The 20,943-nt window shown below is 46.3% G+C and overlaps 1 protein-coding gene across 1 annotated transcript; it reads right to left on the bottom strand.

Annotated features, from left to right (window-relative positions):
• Positions 1 to 944: 944 nt before the first annotated feature.
• LOC141127822 (immunoglobulin superfamily member 3-like) lies at positions 945 to 17,423 on the bottom strand. Its single transcript, XM_073614630.1, has 4 exons — positions 17,318 to 17,423; positions 9,123 to 9,539; positions 5,290 to 5,688; positions 945 to 2,549 (listed from the first exon to the last, which is right to left on the bottom strand). The coding sequence occupies exons 1-4, from the start codon at positions 17,421 to 17,423 to the stop codon at positions 2,299 to 2,301; spliced, it is 1,173 nt and encodes a 390-aa protein (XP_073470731.1). The 3' UTR covers positions 945 to 2,298.
• Positions 17,424 to 20,943: the final 3,520 nt, after the last annotated feature.

The following is a 20,943-nucleotide window of genomic DNA, read 5'->3' as shown; positions in this document are numbered from 1 at the left end:
TCACTAGTGTCCCCCTGCAGATCTGTGCCCCCTACATCACTAGTGTCCTCCTGCAGAGCTGTGCCCCTAAGTCACTAGTGTCCCTACGTCACTAGTGTCCCCCTGCAGAGCTGTGCCCCCTACGTCACTAGTGTCCTACTGCAGAGCTGAGTTCCCATGTCACTAGTGTCCTCCTGCAGAGCTGTGCCCCCTACGTCACTAGTGTCCCCCTGCAGAGCTGTGCCCCCTACGTCACTAGTGTCCTCCTGCAGAGCTGTGCCCCCTACGTCACTAGTGTCCCCCTGCAGAGCTGTGCCCCCTACGTCACTAGTGTCCTCCTGCAGAGCTGTGCCCCCTATGTCACTAGTGTCCCCCTGCAGAGCTGTGCCCCTACGTCACTAGTGTCCTCCTTCACAGTCAAGTTCCTATGTCACTAGTGTCCTCCTGCAGAGCTGAGTTCCTATGTCACTAGTGTCCTCCTGCAGAGCTGAGTTCCTATGTCACTAGTGTCCTCCTGCAGAGCTGAGTTCCTATGTCACTAGTGTCCTCCTGCAGAGCTGAGTTCCTATGTCACTAGTGTCCTCCTGCAGAGCTGAGTTCCTATGTCACTAGTGTCCTCCTGCAGAGCTGAGTTCCTACGTCACTAGTGTCCTCCTGCATAGCTGTGGTCCCTACGTCACTAGTGTTCCCCTGTGGAGCTTTAATGACCTTGTGGGAGGAACCACAGCAGTATTCTACAGCTGCCAAAAGATACAAAAAACTTTTCCTTTCTTGCAACCATGGCAACAGTACAGTCTACAACTTCTCCGGGAACTTATAGCATCCCCCGGCTCCTGAGATATAACAAAGCAATAATGTATTGTGAAAGATCCATCAAAAGGGGTTTATCGATTGAACGTTCTAATATTGAGACCCCCTCCCCCCACTACAATCCCCATTGGAATAAAGACACCCGAACAAGCAGGAAACAGACACAAAACTTTACTGTTCTCAAATGAAGGTCATAAAAAAAACATCGTCAGTGCAATATACCACAAAATGAAGGTGGGGGGTGATGGCTACATGCCCCCCCCCCCCCGGTGCTTACCAACATTGGGGCCCCAACTCTCCGCTCACCAACATTGGGGCCCCAACTCTCCGCTCACCAACATTGGGGCTCCGACTCTCCGCTCACCAACATTGGGGCTCCGACTCTCCGCTCACCTGTAATCAACCAGAACTCCACTCTGGCATGTGATGGGGGGAGGGGGAGAAGTGCACGCACTGTAGTAAGCGGCACCGGTGAGTTATGGCAGCTCAGCTATACAAGGCCCCCCCTCCCCCGTTTGTGGTGTGTGGCAATGGCCCAGCGTTATGTACAATCCCCGTCTTATCCAATGGCAGAACTGAAATGTATCCGTATATAAAAAGGAAGACTCTTCGTGGGTGGGGCTCACTGTATGGGGGGAGGCAAGAAGTGCGCATAGAAAATTTCTGTAAAAACGGTGCAAATCAAATGTTTTGTAGAGAACCTGGAAGAAAAACGGGCAAAGACTCGGGATACGGACCCTCCGGATACAAGATGGCCGTCCACCGTAGGAAGACCGGGCGGATTTCAGAAAGAAGGTGGAGTCAGCGAAACCCCCCGAAACTCTTCCATTAAAACACTTTCACTCTTGGAGTGCATTATAGACTGGACCCCCCCACCCCACCCCCACCCCGGTCAAGGATGGCAGTCACCACCAGAAATCCAGCAGTTACCCACAATCCCACAGTGCAACAAATAAAAACATACAGGAAATATCACGGGATAAAAACAAGATTTACATATAAAAAAAAAAACGATCCACAGGCAGAAGGATTCACAGGAAGAGCCGCTATACAGACACAGCGTCAGCAACACCTGGCTGTCCCAGCGGGGACCCCCCCCAAGGGCCACACCAAACATCCCTTGCCTGGGGTGAAGTGCGCTTTCAAAGTCAATACAATCTCCTGCTGCTTGAGGGAACCGCCCACCCCTCCCCTCCCCCCTGTCCAATAAGATGAGGGCTCCCAGCAAGATGAGTCCCGGGGCGTCCAACTGTGAGATCCCACCGTACACACATGGCGACGAAACGCGTAAAGGAGGAAGCTCAGAGAGAAGCCACCACGTCCCACAGTCCTTTGCGCCCCTCTTTTTGTAAAGCGCACAGACAGGATTTTTGGCTCTCGCCAACAAGGAAGGTTTTTTTTTTTCAGTGCACAGCACAAAATATCCCCCAACAGCCTCTGTGGTTCACCACCCCCCCAAATTAGTTCGGTCCCTCCTGGAGAGCACAGAGTATGGGGCAGAGTTCCTCTTTAGTCTATGGTGCCCGGGTGGATGCTGAGGACGGGCGGCTCCAGGCAGGTGGGCGAGTAGTTGAGGTGCGGCTCTTTGATCCACAGGAGGGGCACGCCGTTCTTCCCCTCCCCCGTCTTGCTGGAGGGCCGGCTCCGGAAGCGCACCAGAAGGATGGTGATGATGAGGATCCCGAAGATGGGGAAGGGGTAGAAGAAGACCAGGTAGAAGAGGGCGTCATTAGAGCAGATGACGGACTGCAGGTCAGACTCTGCGGGGGAGGGAACACACAGTCAGGCATCTTATTCTGATTGGTTGTGGATACACTTTGTCTGATATTACTAGGACTCTGCGGGGTCACATTAAACTTTACAATTCATTCAGATTTACTTTGTACAGCTTGAATTATATATATATATATATATATATATATATATATATATACATACACACACACACACACACACACACACACACACACACACACACACACACACACACACACACATATATATATACACATATGCATATACACACACACACATACAAATTAATTTGATATTATGTATGATAAATATACATTAGAAATCTATAGTTATAATTAAAAATATAAAAACTGTTTTTGTACTTTTTTTCTTTATTGTTTTCCTATCACAATATTATATAGGATATTTTTAAATGTTATTTATGTTGGAGTTAATGATATTATAGTAATTTTATTCTATTTACTATAAAATAAATTATATATTCAAGTGAAAATAAATAAGTGTGTGTATAAGAGAAAGAGACGATAGAGATGAGGGAGACGATAGAGATGAGGGAGACGATAGAGATGAGGGAGACGATAGAGATGAGGGAGACGATAGAGATGAGAGAGACGATAGAGATGAGAGAGACGATAGAGATGAGAGACGACAGAGATGAGAGACGACAGAGATGAGAGACGACAGAGATGAGAGACGATAGAGACATTTAAAAAATATCCTGTCAAATATAACAATAACACTATTAATAAATAATAGGACAACAATTTAAAAAATAAACAAATATTTTTACAATGTTTATAATAATTATATTTTTTATTATAATTATAGATTTCTAATGTATATTTATCATACATAATATCGAATATAAGGCTCAAAAAATGTAATTTTATGTATTTACATTACAAAAAAAAAAAAGAAAAATACAATTGTTATCACTATAGTTATGTAAATACATAGAACAATTTAAAAATAGAAAAATACTCATAGTAAAATATGATCATTATTTTAATAATTGCATGTATGTACTTGCATTAAATATATGCTAAATATACAGTGAAAATATATATTTATATAGAAATAATAAAGAATATAATAAAATGATGATAATATTTTATTGTGAGGCTGATTTTGCACTCTCCAGTTTTAGTAAATCAAACCCAAAATATCATCATAATAAAATATCACCATAGCCAAAGCTTAATTGAACAGGCTGAAGGTAGAAGCTGATTGGCTCCCATGCACAGCTTCACCAGGTTCTGCACTCTCCAGTTTTAGTAAATCCCCCCCATAGGGGTTTATAATGATTATTATAGTTTTTTTATTAAATAATAAAATGTAATACTTTTATTATATAGTTCTAATGTATATTTAACATAAATAAAAAGATTATTATTAATATTATTATAAAATAAAGAGAAATGTGGTGGTTGCACTGGTTTTCCAGGATAAGGACTGGTGATCTGCAATATATGACATTTTTCCTCTTGGATATGATACGTTGTGTGTAGAATTTGAATGTGGTGCAGCTCAGACTTGTGCATTTTAATTCAAAAGGTAGGAAAAAAGTCTCCATCAGACTCGCTGGGTAAGCGAATTTCCACAGGACCAGCTGTATCCAATCACAAAGCAGGCCTGACAGCCTCAGCACCGTCACCCACACCGCCCCACTGAGATAGAGAGGAACCCTCTGACCCGCGTCTGATGTTCTCCTCAATCACACACAGGAGACAACGCCCCGGCTATACAAACCTCATACAAAGCTGGAGTTTACTCTGCTTATAGGTTTCCCTCCCTGGTGCAGCTTCTAATGCACATGGTGAGCAGCTCACAGCGTGCAGTTAAAATCGGAGGAAGTAATTTCAGTCCAGGAGCCTATATAGGGCCAGGGGGGCTCTTGAGAGAAGTACTCAGGTAGGTTGCTGAATCATGGTATTGCCCTCTGGCTATAAAACGTAGCCGGGGTGTGTGGGATTACTAGACCATCTGAACAGAATTACAACTCACCTGACCCATAATTTACTATATATATTCATTCCCACCCCAAACTCGCTCCTCCATGTCTTTATGGACCTTGCTTTGTGTACTGGTGGGCAGTCATGTAGGAACAGGAAGGGGCCATCCCCAAACTCCTCCCACAAAGTTGGGAGCATGAAATTGTCCAAAATGTCTTGGTATGCTGACGCCTTAAGAGTTCCCTTCACTGGAACTAAGGGGCCAAACCCAACCCCTGAAAAACAACCCCCACACCATAATCCCCCTCCCCCCACACACCATAATCCCCCCTCCACAAAATGATTGTGGCCAGTGCACAAAGCGAGGTCCATAAAGACACGGATGAGCGAGTCTGGGGTGGAGGAACTTGACTGGGCTTCAGAGTCCTGACCTCAATCCCGATACAGAACACCTTTGGGATGAATTAGAGCCGAGACTGCGAGCCAGGCCTTCTTGTCCAACATCAGTGCCTGACCTCACAGATGCTCTTCTGGAAGAATGGTCAAACATTCCCATAGACACTCTTAAACCTTGTGGACGGCCTTCCCAGAAGAATTGAAGCTGTTATAGCTGAAAAGGGCGGGGCCAACTCAATATTGAACCCTACGGACTAAGACTGGGATGCCATTTAAGGTCATGTGCGTGTAAAGGCAGGCGTCCCAATACTTTTGTTATATCTATATCTCTCTCCATCTCTATTTGGCCAGAGTTGAGATTTATCCCCCCCACCCCCTCTCCATGGCCCCATCATACCTTTTCCCTTCACAGTGACCGATCCAATCAGAGCTTCATCCTGAGCCAGTAGATACCAGTCACCGCGAGCTCCCATCATCCACTCCTGTACAGAGCAGGAGAAGTTCCCAGAATCCCCTGCTGTGACCCGAGGAACGCGCAGCTTGAAGGCGGTTGGGGACAGTTGGATCTGCTGTAGTCGGCCCTCCCAGCGTGGACTGAGCGGGCTCCACACCCCGGAGCGGTCCGTACTTAGGATGGTCTCCAGCTCCGCACTCCGGCTTCCACCATGGAAGGACCAGGACACGGCCAGCTGGGACTCGGGCCGGGAGCGGGAGAGGATGGCGCAGTCCAGGGCGACGTGCTCACCGTCCATTACAGACATGTTCTGAGGATTGACGTCAAGGCGAAGAGCGGCTTCTGCAGACAGAAGAGAAGATAAGAACTTCATCAGAACCACAAAACCTCAAAGATGGTGCCATGGTTCCCCAAACTGATCCCTGAACCCAACCATGACCCATACTTCATTCTCACCAACCCTCCACCAACCACTGGTGATATTTTAATAAACCTCATCCCCCATCATGGTGATCAAAGGCAAATTCCACACAATTGGTAGTCAGTGGTATTTAACCACCCCCCTCCCCCCCCCCCCCCCACCCCCACAAAAACCACACTTCCATACACGCCCCCATCATTGGAGGCTGGCACTTTAAATACCCCAAAACAATTCCACAAGAGTCAGTGGCTCTTTAAACTCCCACTACCCACCCCCCTCCCCCCACACCTAGAATTGCCACCTTCTCTGAACAAGCCAGGGGAATTTAATGAATGAAAGATTCCCTTACTCCATTGTGAGAAGGGGAGGTCTCACCAATGTAAACAGTATTACATTGTTGCGTGCTGGGAGTGGTCATCACAGAGACATCATGGCACAGAGCCGATCCAATCAGCTCTGTGCCTTTAGATGCAGCTCTATGATGTCTAATGACAGCAGAGAGCAGCGGCTTGTGCAATGAACAAGGACGTACAAAGTATGTCCACATGCCTAGTAATGGCGAAGACCGGTCATTTCATTACAACGGTTGTACATAAAGATTATAGAAAAACCTTTCCTCATCATTAGAATATATTGTGTGGTTTGTATTTCCATCATCAGCCTCATTCAGGAAGAGATACGAAGTCACATCCTCTTTTGTGGTTTCTCTTTCTAGAACCGACTTTCGGGTTATGATTCCAATACAGCATTTCAGATTTTCTTAGAGTTTACTGAAACTTCCCCATCGCCCCTTTCATATCCCCCCATCCTTCCTCCACTCGGCTCCCAGAGGCCCATTCATGTTTGTATCCATCATTTACTGGAGAGATTTCCCGAGGTCCACTTCCACCGCTGAACACTCTTCTCTTCTAGTTATCCCCACCTTTCCTGAACACTCTCCTCAACTTGGTTCTCCTCCTTTCCTGAACACTCTTCTCTTCTAGTTATCCCCACCTTTCCTGAACACTCTCCTCAACTTGGTTCTCCTCCTTTCCTGAACACTCTCCTCAACTTGGTTCTCCTCCTTTCCTGAACACTCTTCTCTCCTAGTTACCCACACCTTTCCTGAACACTCTCCTCAACTTGGTTCTCCTCCTTTCCTGAACACTCTTCTCTCCTAGTTATCCCCACCTTTCCTGAATACTCTCCTCAACTTGGTTCTCCTCCTTTCCTGAACACTCTTCTCTCCTAGTTACCCACACCTTTCGTGAACACACTCTTCAACTTGGTTCGCGTCCTTTCCTGAATACTTTTCTCTCCTTTTCTATCCTGAAGACTCTTCTTTCCTTGGTCCCTCTCCTTTCCTGAACACTCTTCTCTCCTTGGTCCCTCTCCTTTCCTGAACACTGTCCTCTCCTTGGTCCCTCTCCTTTCCTGAACACTCTTCTCACCTTGGTCCCTCTCTTTTAATGAACACTCGTCTCTCCTCCATATCCCCTCCTTTCCTGAACACTCAGGGATAAAGGGGTCCATCCTGGAGCTAACACTGACAGCCCCCCGCCCATTGCAGCTGCCCCTCCTGGTGTCTGAACTGCAGCTCCCCGTGTGAGATTTGAGCAAAGGAAGATTTCTTGATCACCTCCTTGGGACTCGGTCACATGACACAGCCAGGGAAGGGCTTCCCCGCACTCTGAGGCCGGGGTCACATATGTGCGTTTTTTACCGAATCCAAATTTGCATGAGAAGCAAGTGTGACCGGCTCTCAATGGAGGCGGGTCACACAGGTCCGGGGCGGCCACCAGAGGTGTAGATCTGTGCTAGGGGTGAGTTGTACTAAGGTAGGGGGAAAATATATGTACTGGGGGTGAGCTGTACTAGGGAGGGGGGATCTTTACTGGGGGTCAGCTGTACTAAGGAGGCGTAGATCTGTGCTTAGGGTCAGCTGTACTAAGGGGGGATCTTTATTGGGGGTCAGCTGTACTAAGGGGGTTCTTTACTGGGGGTCAGCTGTACTAAGGAGGAATAGATCTGTGCTGGGGGTGAGCTGTACTAAGGGGGGGGCATCTTTACTGGGGGTCAGCTGTACTAAAGGTGGGGGAGGGATATGTACTGGGGGTGGGCTGTACTAGGGAGGGGGGATCTTTACTGGGGGTCAGCTGTACAAAGGAGGAATAGATCTATGCTGGGCGTGAGCTGTACTAAAAAGAGGGGGAGATACATGCTGGGGGGTCAGCTGTACTAAGGGGGATCTTTATTGGGGGTCAGCTGTACTAATGGGGGGGGATCTTTACTGGGGGTGAGCTATACTAAGGAGGGGGATCTGTACTAAAGGGGGGAACCTTTACTGGGGATGAGTTGTAATAAAAGGGTACCAAGGAGGGGCAGATCTGTGCTGGGGTGAGCTGTACTAAAAGGGGGGGATTTTATAGGGGGTAAGCTGTACTAAGGAGGGGCAGATCTGTGCTGGGGGTGAGCTGTACTAAGGGGAGGGGGGACATCTTTACTGGGGGTCAGCAGTACTAAAGGTAGGGGGGTGGAATGTACTGGGGGTGGGCTGTACTAGGGAGGGGGGATCCTTACTGGGGGTCAGCTGTACTAAGGAGGAATAGATCTGTGCTGGGGGTGAGCTGTACTAAAGGGGAGGAGATACGTGCTGGGGGTCAGCTGTACTAAGGGGGATCTTTACTGGGGGTCAGCTGTACTAAGGAGGGAATCTTTCCGGGGGGTGAGCTGTAACAGGGGTACTAAGGAGGGGCAGATCTGTGCTGGGGGTGAGCTGTACTATGGGGGGGATCTTTACTGGGGGTGAGCTGTACTAAGGTGGTGCAGATCTGTACTAAGAAGGGAGAGATCTGTGCTGGGGGAGCTGTACTAAGGGGGGGGGATTTTACTGGGGGGCAATATGTACTAAAAAAGGGAGAGATCTGTGCTGGGGGGGGAAGCTGTACTGGAGCGGAAGATGTACGAGAAAAATGATCTACAACCCTGAAGGAGCCTACGGGAGTCTTGTAAAAGAAGGATGAGGAAATACTCAGAGATATTGAGGATGAGAAAATAGGAAGTACTGGATAGATGGGAAATCTAGAAGGTTCCAGAAAGAAGAGGAAGTGAATACGTTATCTCTTCCCTTACTACAAATCACTCAGGAAGAACAATCAGTAACTGTTACAATGTAACATTGTAGTGTCATTTTGCTCACCAACTAGAAGCTGTAATCAATGGCAATATATTTTGGCAGCAATTAATCTCCGCTACAATATTTCCGGTGAGACGTGTCATGTAAAGCTGTTTTTTAGCCTCTTAACCCCTATAGAACGTCCACCTCTGCGCCCCATATAATGATCCCGCCCCCTCGCAGTCCACCATGTAAACTCACCAGGTCGTCGCACACTGACATAGGTGGCGGCTGAGCGGTCCTCGGCCCTCTTGTACCATTGGCGCCCCGGATCCTGCAGCCATTCCTGTACACGGCAGCTGTAGGCCCCACTGTCTTGCTCCTCGGCGGTATGGAGGGTGAGGGTGTAGAGGCCCGGAGTCGGCTGGGATAGGAAGAGACGGCTGGGCAGGTCGGGGTTCCCCCTATCCTCCTCCTCAGGGGGCGGCAGAGTGATGGCTTCAGTGGATAACCTAGCCAGAGTTCTCCTCTCAGATTCTCCTGCCCGCCACACCAGCCACTCCAGGGACAGGCGGGACTCCGGCAGGGTGCGGTTTAGTACCTGGCACGTCACCGTGAAGCTGTTGCCCTCCAAGACGGTTAAATTACGAGGAAGTTGATCCAACTGGAGGTTCAGGTCTGAGGAGGAAAAAAAAAGTCACCATGGGGCCCTTCTTAAGGCAGAACTCCGATTCTAAGTCAAAGCTTGGTCACCCCCTCTACATCACCCAATATTTTTACCGTTCTATTGACTTCTCATCCATCCCTCGGCCCTCCAAACCCCAACAGGCGGCCCTCGGCCCTCCAAACCCCAACAGGCGGCCCTCGGCCCTCCAAACCCCAACAGGCGGCCCTCGGCCCTCCAAACCCCAACAGGCGGCCCTCGGCCCTCCAAACCCCAACAGGCGGCCCTCGGCCCTCCAAACCCCAACAGGCGGCCCTCGGCCCTCCAAACCCCAACAGGCGGCCCTCGGCCCTCCAAACCCCAACAGGCGGCCCTCGGCCCTCCAAACCCCAACAGGCGGCCCTCGGCCCTCCAAACCCCAACAGGCGGCCCTCGGCCCTCCAAACCCCAACAGGCGGCCCTCAGCCCTCCAAACCCCAACAGGCGGCCCTCAGCCCTCCAAACCCCAACAGGCGGCCCTCAGCCCTCCAACCCCCAACAGGCGGCCCTCAGCCCTCCAACCCCCAACAGGCGGCCCTCAGCCCTCCAACCCCAACAGGCGGCCCTCAGCCCTCCACCCCACCAGGGGTCCCTGGTCTCACCAAGGATGACGGTGTATGGACATTCTACAGCAAGTGTGAGAAGAATGGACATTAAACCGATTTATCAAACTCTGAAAAGTAAACCAGCTGAAGTATCAAACCTCTTTTTCCTTTCTTTTGCTCAACCCCCATGTATTACCAGAAAACCAATTATTGAAATTGGTACAGAGTAAAGTGTCCTTCCAATACTGCATTCAGAGACCACCCATGTATTATGATTTTTGGATTATTTTTACATGGAAATGCTTTAAAATATATTTTTTGTAGTAAAAATGCAGTTTTCTGTCCTCCAGCTCCAGTTCTCTATGCTGGCAGAGCTGAGTAACTGCCAAACCCCTCATCACAGGCCCACCCCACCCCTCAGAAAAATTGCCCATACACAAATCTATATAGCAAGGAAAAACATGGGGCGTGTCTGACCCTGCCACCGATTGTGCTCGGTCAATCCCTCATGCCTACTGGACTGTGCAGTCATATAGACTCCGAGCACATCTGCTGGAACAGGAGAATGGAGGCAGGATTGTAAAAATGGAGGATTTTTAATAAGATTATACAATGTATCTGATTGTAGATCTATTGCTGGCATTTCTGATGCAGCAACATATTATCGTTCCCTGCCGGCCCCAGTCTTGGAAGTTACAAACCTCGACCAGAAAATGTACTTATAAATTAGAAAGTATGGTGATCTTCTATAAAAAAAAAAAAAAAAAAAAAAAAAAGAAGGAGGACACCATAATCCCAAAACTGCCAATAATTAGAAACGGAAGCCCGGGGCTGCCCCAAACATGCCCCCGCCAAAAATGGACTCTTGGTGCCCAAGGATTTGACAATGGTTCAAAATATATAACATAATAATTTATTGGTATAAAAGCATTAAAAAAATATACAAATCGAATCAATGGTTACAGCTGTGCATCGTTGTTTCTTAATGCAAAGAATGGTGGATTGTCCCCGATAGATGTTGGGGATACCGGATAGAGTAGATCTTGACATAGACCTCTACAGGTTTAATTTCTTATGGCTGATTTGTTATAAGACTACTACTATGATCTATCAGAGGACAACGATTGACTCCTCCCAAGGCAGGCCATACATGGGTCGAATTTCAAAAGAATTTTCTTTCGAAAATCTTACCTAAGAATTTTCGTTCGTATTTCGCACCATTCGCGGGGCTGCAGCAACAGCCGATTTTCATGCGGCCATCGAATTTTAGTAATCAGACATGTTGGAAATGTTTTGAAGAACTAACGATTCTCTAATCAATAATGGGAGAATCGTGCAAGAAATGTAAATCGAAAAAGAAATTTGCATTTGCAAGAAAAGAAAATTCCCAGAAAGAAAAGAAGATTCCCAGCCACGAAAATTATTTTCTGTAGCAACATGGAGGTGAAATTGAAGGCTTGGTTGGTCGAATTTTCGAAATAAATGGTGGCGCCATCGGATCACAAAACGCACAAATTTTCTAAATTTCAAAAGAAAATTCTTTCAAAATTCGACCCGTGTATGGCCAGCCTAAGGAAGCGGTCCTTACCGCGAAACATCTAGAGGTCTAGGTCAAGATCTACTATATCCGGTATCCCCACCATCTATTGGGGACAATCCACCATTCTTAGATTAAGAAACAACGATGCACAAATGTAACCATTGATTTGATTTATATTTTTTGATGACGTATGATGTCTTTTAAAGTGTTTCTATACCAATAAATTGTTCTTATTTTTATTTTAATTTTTTTAGCCATTTTCAAATCCTTGGGCACCAAGAGAGCCCATTTTCCATTCTTTGCCAGGAGCTCTGGGCTTCCACTTCTAATTACAGAACATTTACTTGGAAATGGTTTTATTTTGGCCGATCCAACAACAGCAAAGTCCTGTGTAGACCGATCCCGCTTGTAGCTGCAATTTTACAGCCTCCAGATTAGAAAGAATCAGGACGGTGAGAATCCCCCAGAATCCCGCACTCCACATACAATGTACTTTGTCCGGGAGACGCACAGATAAGGTACGGCACTGTGACGTCACTCCTGTTAACCCTTAGAGGGTTCTGCAAGAAGACTGGGTGCGAAAAGAACAAAACGCCTTTATTGCACCGGATTATTTTTGTTTATCCCCACTCAGGCAGTGAATGGAGGAGGGTCTCTATGTCCAATTATAATAATTAAATCTATCATACTTCTACAGTATATCAGCTCTTACATATTCCTGTGTCACAAACATCTAACGGAGGGGAGGGGGGCGGTAATAAAAGATAAGAAAGTGTCAGACGATTCTGATTTAACTTTGCCGCAACTGAAGCAGCCAATCAGCTTTTACATTTTCCTTTTCTAAGCCGTGTGGAAAACTTGAAAGGTAGAAGCCGATTGATCGCTATGTGCAACAGCATCAGAACTGGTCTCAGACACTTTTCATTAATCTGTATATATAAAAAATGTTTATATATATATATATATATATATATATATATATATATATATATATATATATATATATATATATATATATACACACACATACACATACACATACATATATATATACACATACATATATATACACATACACACACACGTGTCACAAAGCAAAATATGAATGGTAGATAACATAATAAAAAACAAAAATAAACCACGCACACAGCTAAAATCAGATCTTACATGTTCTTGAACCAACACAGTATCCAAACACTGCATGCAGCAAACCGCGTCTCCGTACAATAGAGAAAATAAATGCACAAATGCACAACAAAAATTTATAAAAATATGAATGAATACTACAAAATGTAAAGTGCTGCGTAAACTGTAGGTACTATATAAATCTTGTATAATAATAATAAAATGTTGTACAGCACCTCAAAAAAAAAAAAAAAAAAACAAAAAAAACAAAATAAAAGTCAACCAAGAAACAAAATACACAAGAAAAAAAAAAAGTCAAAACATGAATGAAAACAAAATCTCATAACACCCCACTAATTTAAAATAAATAAGTGTAATAAAAGATACAAAATATACAAATAAAAAAAAAAAAGTTACAAAGTAGAACTAAAAAGAGTATCCATTTCCAAAACACACGTTTGGACACTTTAGTTTTACTTTGTAATGTTACGGGGGTTTGTTAAGTATATTTTTTTATCTATTATTACACACTTGATTGAACTGATTTTTTAAAATTAATTTCAGGGCGTTATCGGACATTTGTATTATTCATTCTCATTTTGGCTTTTTTGTTTTCTCGATTATACAGGGACACGGTTTGTTGTGCGCAGTGTTGTTTTTGATTTAATACTGGTTTAGGTTTCTATAGCACAAGAATATAAAAGAACAGATGTACAGTTGTGTGAAAAAGTATTTGCCCCTTCCTGATTTTTTTTTTTTTTTTTTTTTGCGCACATTTCTCACACTTAAATGATTCAGATCATCAAACAAAATTGTATTACACAAAGATAACCCGAGTAAATCCAAGATGCAGTTTTTAAATTATTATTTCATTTATTAAGGGAAAAAATCTGTTCAAACCTGCCTGGCCCTATGTGAAAAAGTAATTGCTCCTTCCCACCCGAATCATGAATAAACTGTGATTAACCACAATTTTTTTGGAAAGCAGAGTTAAATTTCACTTGCCACACCCAGGCCCGATTACTGCCAGACCTGTTGAATCAAGAAATCACATAAATAGAAGCTGTCTGACAAAGTGAAGCTAACAGATCACAAAAAGCCACACATCATGCCACCATCTAAAAAAATCAAGAACAGATTAGAAACAATGTCCATGTATCGGTCTAGAAAGAGTTTAATTTCTAAGGCTTTGGAACTCCAGTAAACCACAGGGAGAGCCATTATCCACAAATGGAGATAACTTGGAACAGTGGTGAACCTTCCCAGGAGAGGCCGGCTTACAAAAATGACTCCAAGAGCACGACGAGGACTCATCCAGGAGGTCATAAAAGAACCCAGAACAACATCTAAAGAACTGCAGGCCTCACTTCCCTCAGGTAAGGTCAGTGTTCAGGATTCACCAATAAGAAAGAGACCGGGCAAAAATGGCCTCCATGGAAGAGTTCCAAGGCCAAAGCCACTGCTGACCAAAGAACACAAAGGCTCATCTCACATTTACCAAAAAACATCTGGATTATCCCCAAGACTTTTAGGCAAATATTCTGTGGACTGATGAGAAAAAAAACATAACTTTCTGGAAGGTGTGCGTCCCGTTACATCTGACGTAAAACAAATACAGAATTTCATAACAAGAACATCATACCAACAGTCAGACATGGTGGTGGTAGGGGGATGGTCTGGGGCTGCTTTGCAGCTTCAGGACCTGGACGACTTCCCATAATTGATGGAACCATGAATTCTGAGCTCTACCAGAAAATCCTGAAGGTGAATGTCCGGTCATCAGTTCCTGACCTCAAGCTCAAGTGCACTTGGGTTATTCAGCAGGACAATGACCCGAAACACAACAGCGAGTCCACCTCCAAATGGTTCAAACAAAGCAAAATGTAGGTTTTGCAGTGGCCTAGTCAAAGCCCGGACTTCAATCCAATTGAGATGCTGCATCATGACCTTACACGGGCCGTTCATGCTGGAAAACCCTCCAATGTGACTGAATTAAAACAATTCTGCAAAGAAGAGTGGGACAAAATTGCTCCACATGCGCCAAGGGTGGCACAACCAGTTATTAGGTTTAGGGGGCAATTACTTTTTCACATAAAGCCAGACAGGTTTGGAAAGCTTGTTAATAAATGAAACCATCATTTAAAAACTCCATTTTTTGTTTACTCGGGTTATCTTTGCGTAGTAATAAAATTTTTTGATGAGCTGAATCATTTAAGTGTGACAAATATGCAAAAAAAAAAAAAAACAGAAAAAGGGGGCAAATACTTTCAACTGTATATTTTATCATATGATCTTCATAACAAAGCAGCACCAGGGTGAGATTTTAAAAATCACAAAACGTTCTAATTTCTGTAAAGATATTTTAAAATTGGTTTGTGTGTCATTGACCCTGCTTGCACCGCAAAGATCAGGAAAAGGGCTTCTCGCTCTTCTATACATAGACAAATGTGATGAGTGCAGGACTGAAATGCTCATCATCAAGTGGATATATTACAGGAGCTGAAGGTTCATCTAACTCTGCAAAGTAACCAACTGAAGTCTCTCCCCTCTATCTCTTCCTCCTCTACCCCTCATCTTCCGATTTGTGGCCGATTTTTACTTGAAAATGCCTTCAAAATGTATTTTTCTCAGTAAAAAGGCTGCTTTAGGTTGTCCTCCTGCAGGGTTCTATGCTTGCAGAGCAGAGTAACAGCCACACCCCTCATCATAATTTCATCCTACAGACCTCCTCCACCTCCCACCCTCTGCTGCTGGAGCCAAAAATGTGAAGGGGGGGCCCTCTTTGATGGTACTTGTGATGAACCCAACCAGGATAGAGGCTTTTGGAGGGGAGTGCAGGGTAGCCTCTTGCCTCCCGACCATGGGCTCTGGCTTTTGAGGGGGGCTCTATTCTTGCGAGGTGTGTGCCTAGGAGGAGGTGTGTCCCTTGGAGTGGTCTAGCTGCAGATTGGGGTTGGTCGCCCCGAAACACACAGACTCTGGGAATCTAGGCCCGGGACACATATTTGGATCCTTTGTGCCCCAACCAACAATGACTGCTTTAGACTGCGAGATACAGAGCAGATATTATAATCAGCTCAAACCAACCTGATGCTGGGGGTCTCCTGCTATAGTCAGTTTATTAAAGCATTGTGTATAAATTGTTAAGTAGGTCTCTCCCGTTGGGTGCCACCTAGATGTGCATTCCCATGGTTAATTGAGTCATTTATTGTTTCTGGCTGTCTGCTCATCTTATGGACATGTGTTTAATACTGTGACCACTGTACCTGGTTATGGAACCATTGTGGGATGTTATGTGTTTATAATAATGTGTAATGTACTTTGTGTATTCAGGGTTGTGGGCCGAGTGCCAAACAGTCTGGGCACCTAGGTTTAAGTGACCAGTTGTTTAATGTTTATGTTGGCTGTTCCTTGGCTATGTTAATGTGAAAGGGGGGGGGGGTGAAAGGGCCGACTCCGACGTATAGGGGGGGGAAAGAGAAGAGGCCGACTCCAACGTAAAGGGGAAGGGGGGGAAGAGATAGGGCCGACTCCAACGTAAAGGGGAAGGGGGGAAGAGAAGGGCCCGACTCCAACGTAAAGGGGAAGGGGGGAAGAGAAGGGCCCGACTCCAACGTAAAGGGGAAGGGGGGAAGAGAAGGGCCCGACTCCAACGTAAAGGGGAAGGGGGGAAGAGAAGGGCCCGACTCCAACGTAAAGGGGAAGGGGGGAAGAGAAGGGCCCGACTCCAACGTAAAGGGGAAGGGGGGAAGAGAAGGGCCCGACTCCAACGTAAAGGGGAAGGGGGGAAGAGAAGGGCCCGACTCCAACGTAAAGGGGAAGGGGGGAAGAGAAGGGCCCGACTCCAACGTAAAGGGAGGAGGGAGAGAGAAGGGGTCGACTCCAACGTGAAGGGGGGAGGGAGAGAGAAGGGGTCGACTCCAACGTGAAGGGGGGAGGGAGAGAGAAGGGGCCGACTCCAACGTGAAGGGGGGGGAGGGAGAGCAGGGGCCAACTCCAACGTGAAGGGGGGGAGGGAGAGCAGGGGCCGACTCCAACGTGAAGGGGGGGGGGAGAGCAGGGGCCAACTCCAACGTGAAGGGGGGGGAGAGCAGGGGCCAACTCCAACGTGAAGGGGGGGGAGAGCAGGGGCCAACTCCAACGTGAAGGGGGGGGGAGAGCAGGGGCCAACTCCAACGTGAAGGGGGGGGAGAGCAGGGGCCAACTCCAACGTGAAGGGGGGGAGAGCAGGGGCCAACTCCAACGTGAAGGGGGGGAGAGCAGGGGCCAACTCCAACGTGAAGGGGGGGAGAGCAGGGGCCAACTCCAACGTAAAGGGGGGTGCCTCCAAAGTAAAATGAGGGGGAGTGTGTGTGGCCTTTTCAATGTGAAGGGGGAACCTCTGATGTGATGTTTAGTTCATTGAGGTGATTGTTTTCATCCCAGATTAGTTTATGTTTTTTGCATACTATACATGGAGCGTTGCGACAGAAAAAAAGGTTAAGAGATGTTGAGCTTCACAACTAATAACACTTCAATAAAAGCCAGGACCAGCACACCTTACTACTCCGAATAAAATGAAGTCTCTGGGATAAACCGTCCGATACTCCAATCGCTTCCATAGCAGACGCCACCGCCATCATTATTAGAGGACAATACGTTGCGGCCATTTCTCGCACACAGATCCATCATCTGAATGCAAATATTTACACAGCGATCAACGCACAACTTCTGAGAGGGGTGACGGTCCGCTTCGTATGGAAATCAGAGGAGACCTTTCTATGTACACCGATCGCTGGCAACTCATCTTATGGAAATGTCCCATGTCAGTTATTCTAAAGACTCAACAATGACTATTGTTCCCCCCGACTGATCCCAGCTGCTCGTGTTTACTCAACGTCTCCTACTGCGCTACATACACAATCCTACCAGCTGGACATCCGCTCAGAGCCTATCCTCCCCCACATATCAGCTTCATAGTACATTTATTTACAGTAGCTGCACCACAGGAACTTACACTCTAATGACATATAACAACATTTATATAGCTCTGACATATACTGCAGTGCTGTACAGAGATCAGTGAACCCGTTACATCAGTCTCTGTACCGGAGGAGCTTACACTCTGTCCCCTCCCCCACAGTCACACACTATTATTATTATATATTTATATAGCTCTGACATATACCGCAGTGCTGTACAGAGATCACTGAGCCATTCACATCAGTCTCTGTACCAGAAGAGCTCACATTGTAGTATGCAGTAATATCATCCCTGGTGGGATCTGAACCCATGACTCCAGTGCTGAGATGCCTCTGGGCTGCCTGATGTCTGGTGCTGGGTTTACATTCTCTCCTCTCGGGGGAATGATTCTCTATCAGGCGATCGGCATTATTTTTTTTATTGCACAGCTCCAATTTGCATCTTCTTCACCATCTCTTCCCCCTTGTTTGCACTTCAAAGGAGCTCTGCCTTGTAAATCCATCGTTTCTTCTGCAGTTCATCTGTAATCAGCCCGACAAAGCGGCTCTGCGCCTTCAACGCTCGCTGTGATCTCACTACAATCAGCCATTAAAGTCACCTAAAGTCAAATATTCACCCTCTCCCGGGTTTTTAAATGCTAAGAAGAAGATTCAGAAAAAGTTCACCAAGACTCCGAATCCCTGCAAAGCAGGTCACGTGACGAGTGCCAAGGTACAGGTCACGTGACGAGTGCCAAGGTACAGGTCACGTGACGAGTGCCAAGGTACAGGTCACGTGACGAGTGCCAAGGTACAGGTCACGTGACGAGTGCCAAGGTACAGGTCACGTGACGAGTGCCAAGGTACAGGTCACGTGACGAGTGCCAAGGTACAGGTCACGTGACGAGTGCCAAGGTACAGGTCACGTGACGAGTGCCAAGGTACAGGTCACGTGACGAGTGCCAAGGTACAGGTCACGTGACGAGTGCCAAGGTACAGGTCACGTGACGAGTGCCAAGGTACAGGTCACGTGACGAGTGCCAAGGTACAGGTCACATGGTCTCTACTATTAATCTTCAGGGACTGGCATCAACAGCCATATGACCATCATATGAAAAGTGCCAAGGTATGGGTCACGTGGTCTCTACTCTTAGTAAGAATACTCAGGATTGGCATTGATAGCCAGTCATATGATCTCTATGCACACTTAGACTCTTCGAGGACTGGCACCAACTGCCACTCACATAAGTGCCAAGATACAGGTAACATGTCCTCTACTCATACTAAGAATCTTAAGGGACTGGAATCGGCAGCCACTCACATGACAAGTGCCAAGGTATGGGTCACATGGTCTCTACCCTTACTAAGATTAAGGGACTGGCACCAAACAGCCAGTCAAATGACAAGTGCCAAGCTATAGGTCCAATGGTCTCTAAGAATATTCAGTGACTGGCTTCAGCAGCCAATCACATGACAAGTGCCAAAGTGCAGGTCATGGTTCCTACTCATACTAAAAGCCTTCAGGGTTTGGCCATCAATAGCCAGTCACATCACAAGTGCCAAGGTACGGGTCACATTGTTTCTACCAAGAATCTTAAGAGGCTGGTTTCAGCAGCCAATCACATAAGTGCCAAGGTGCAGGTCACATGGTCTCTGTGTATGCCAATAATCTTCAGAAATGGGCATCAACAGCCAGTCACATGGCAAGGTAAAGGTCACATGGTCTCTACTTCTCATACTAAATCTTCAGAGATTGGCCATCAATAGCCAGTCACATGACAAATGCCAAGGTATGGGTCACATGGTCTCTACTCATATTAACAATCTTCAGGATTGGTTTTAATGGCCAATCACATATCAAGTGCCAATGGTCTCCACCCTTAATAAGAATCTTCAGGGCTCGGCCAAGGTACAGGTCACCTGGTCTCTGCCCTAATAAGAATCTTCTGGTATTGGCATCAACAGTAAGTGACATGACAAGTGCCAAGGTACGGGTCCCATGGTCTCTACCCTTACTAAAAATCTTCAGGATTGGCCATCATTACCCAGTCACATGACAATTGCCAAGGTAGAAGTCACATGGTCTCTATGCATACCAAGAATCTATGGGGACTGGCGCCAACTGCCACTCACATAAGTGCAAAGGTACATGTCACATGACCTCCACTCATACTAAGAATCTTAAGGGATTGGCATTGGCCCCAATCACATGACAAGTGCCAAGGTACGGGTCACATGATCTCCACTACTCATATAAAGAAGATTCAGGATTGGCCATCAATTGTCAATCACATGAAAAGTGCCAAGGTACAGGTCACATGACTTCTACTCATACTAAGAATCTATGGGGATGGGCATCCAACTGCCACTCACATAAGTGCCAAGGTACAGGTCACATGACCTCCACTCTTACTAAGACTCTTAAGGGATTGGTATTGGCCCAAATCACATGACAAGTGCCAAGGTATGGGTCACATAGTCCTCTACCCTTACTAAAAATCTTCAGGGATTGGCCATCATTAGCCAGACACATGACAAGTGCCAAGGTACGGGTCACGTGATCTCCAGTACTCATACGAAGAATGACTATTGATGCCAATCCCTGAACAATCACATGGCAAGTGCCAAGGTACAGGTCACATGACTTCTACATATACTAAGAATCTTCAGGGATTTGCATCAGCCAATCATATGACAAGTGCCAAGGTACGGTCACATGGTCTCTAAGCATACTAAATATTTTCAGGGGACCGGCATCAAGAAAACTGTTCAGGCGAGGCGTCTAAGTGGCCAGCTGGGATTCATCGGTGGGGAGGGGGGGTAGCTCTACAATATGTGGTCACTTCTGACTTTGTTGGTTTTGATGTTTTTTGGCTTGCAGCAGTCAGACCTTGTGATGGGAAAACACGGCTGGAGATTCCCCCCCAAGCAATTTCCCAGCATCTTATCCGTCTGTGTGATGTCAGTGCGGGCTCCTGGCCCCGGGCCCCAGAGAACAAACATTTCAGCTGAGAAGATGCGGAATTTGTCAAGAGGACCTGTCTCTTCTGGAAACATTGTAAATCAAAAGGGTCCCTCAACAAGGTTTCTAACTAAAGATCTTTTATGGACACACAAGATCACATGGGGTGACTCTGGATGTCTAGGGAAAGGGGGAGGGGTACACCAAAGATGGAGTCTGTCTGGGATGTATCCAAGCAATTACCTGCACAGATCCATCCCGGCCAAT

The sequence above is a fragment of the Aquarana catesbeiana genome, linkage group LG02 (assembly GCF_042186555.1).
Source record: "Aquarana catesbeiana isolate 2022-GZ linkage group LG02, ASM4218655v1, whole genome shotgun sequence".
Lineage (NCBI taxonomy): Eukaryota > Metazoa > Chordata > Amphibia > Anura > Ranidae > Aquarana > Aquarana catesbeiana.
The sequence above is the reverse complement of the archived record's forward strand: the minus strand, read 5'-3'. Positions and strand labels throughout refer to the sequence as shown.

What these genes read in the sequence shown, in the direction of transcription:
- LOC141127822 (XM_073614630.1), bottom strand. Translation starts at nt 17,423, where the DNA reads ATGGCCGCAACGTATTGTCCTCTAATAATGATGGCGGTGGCGTCTGCT. An exon ending in ACTTCATTTTATTCGGAGTA is followed by an intron (nt 9,540 to 17,317) that starts GTAAGGTGTGCT and finishes TTTCCTCCTCAG; the next exon opens with ACCTGAACCTCCAGTTGGAT. An exon ending in TGTCAGTGTGCGACGACCTG is followed by an intron (nt 5,689 to 9,122) that starts GTGAGTTTACAT and finishes TTCTGTCTGCAG; the next exon opens with AAGCCGCTCTTCGCCTTGAC.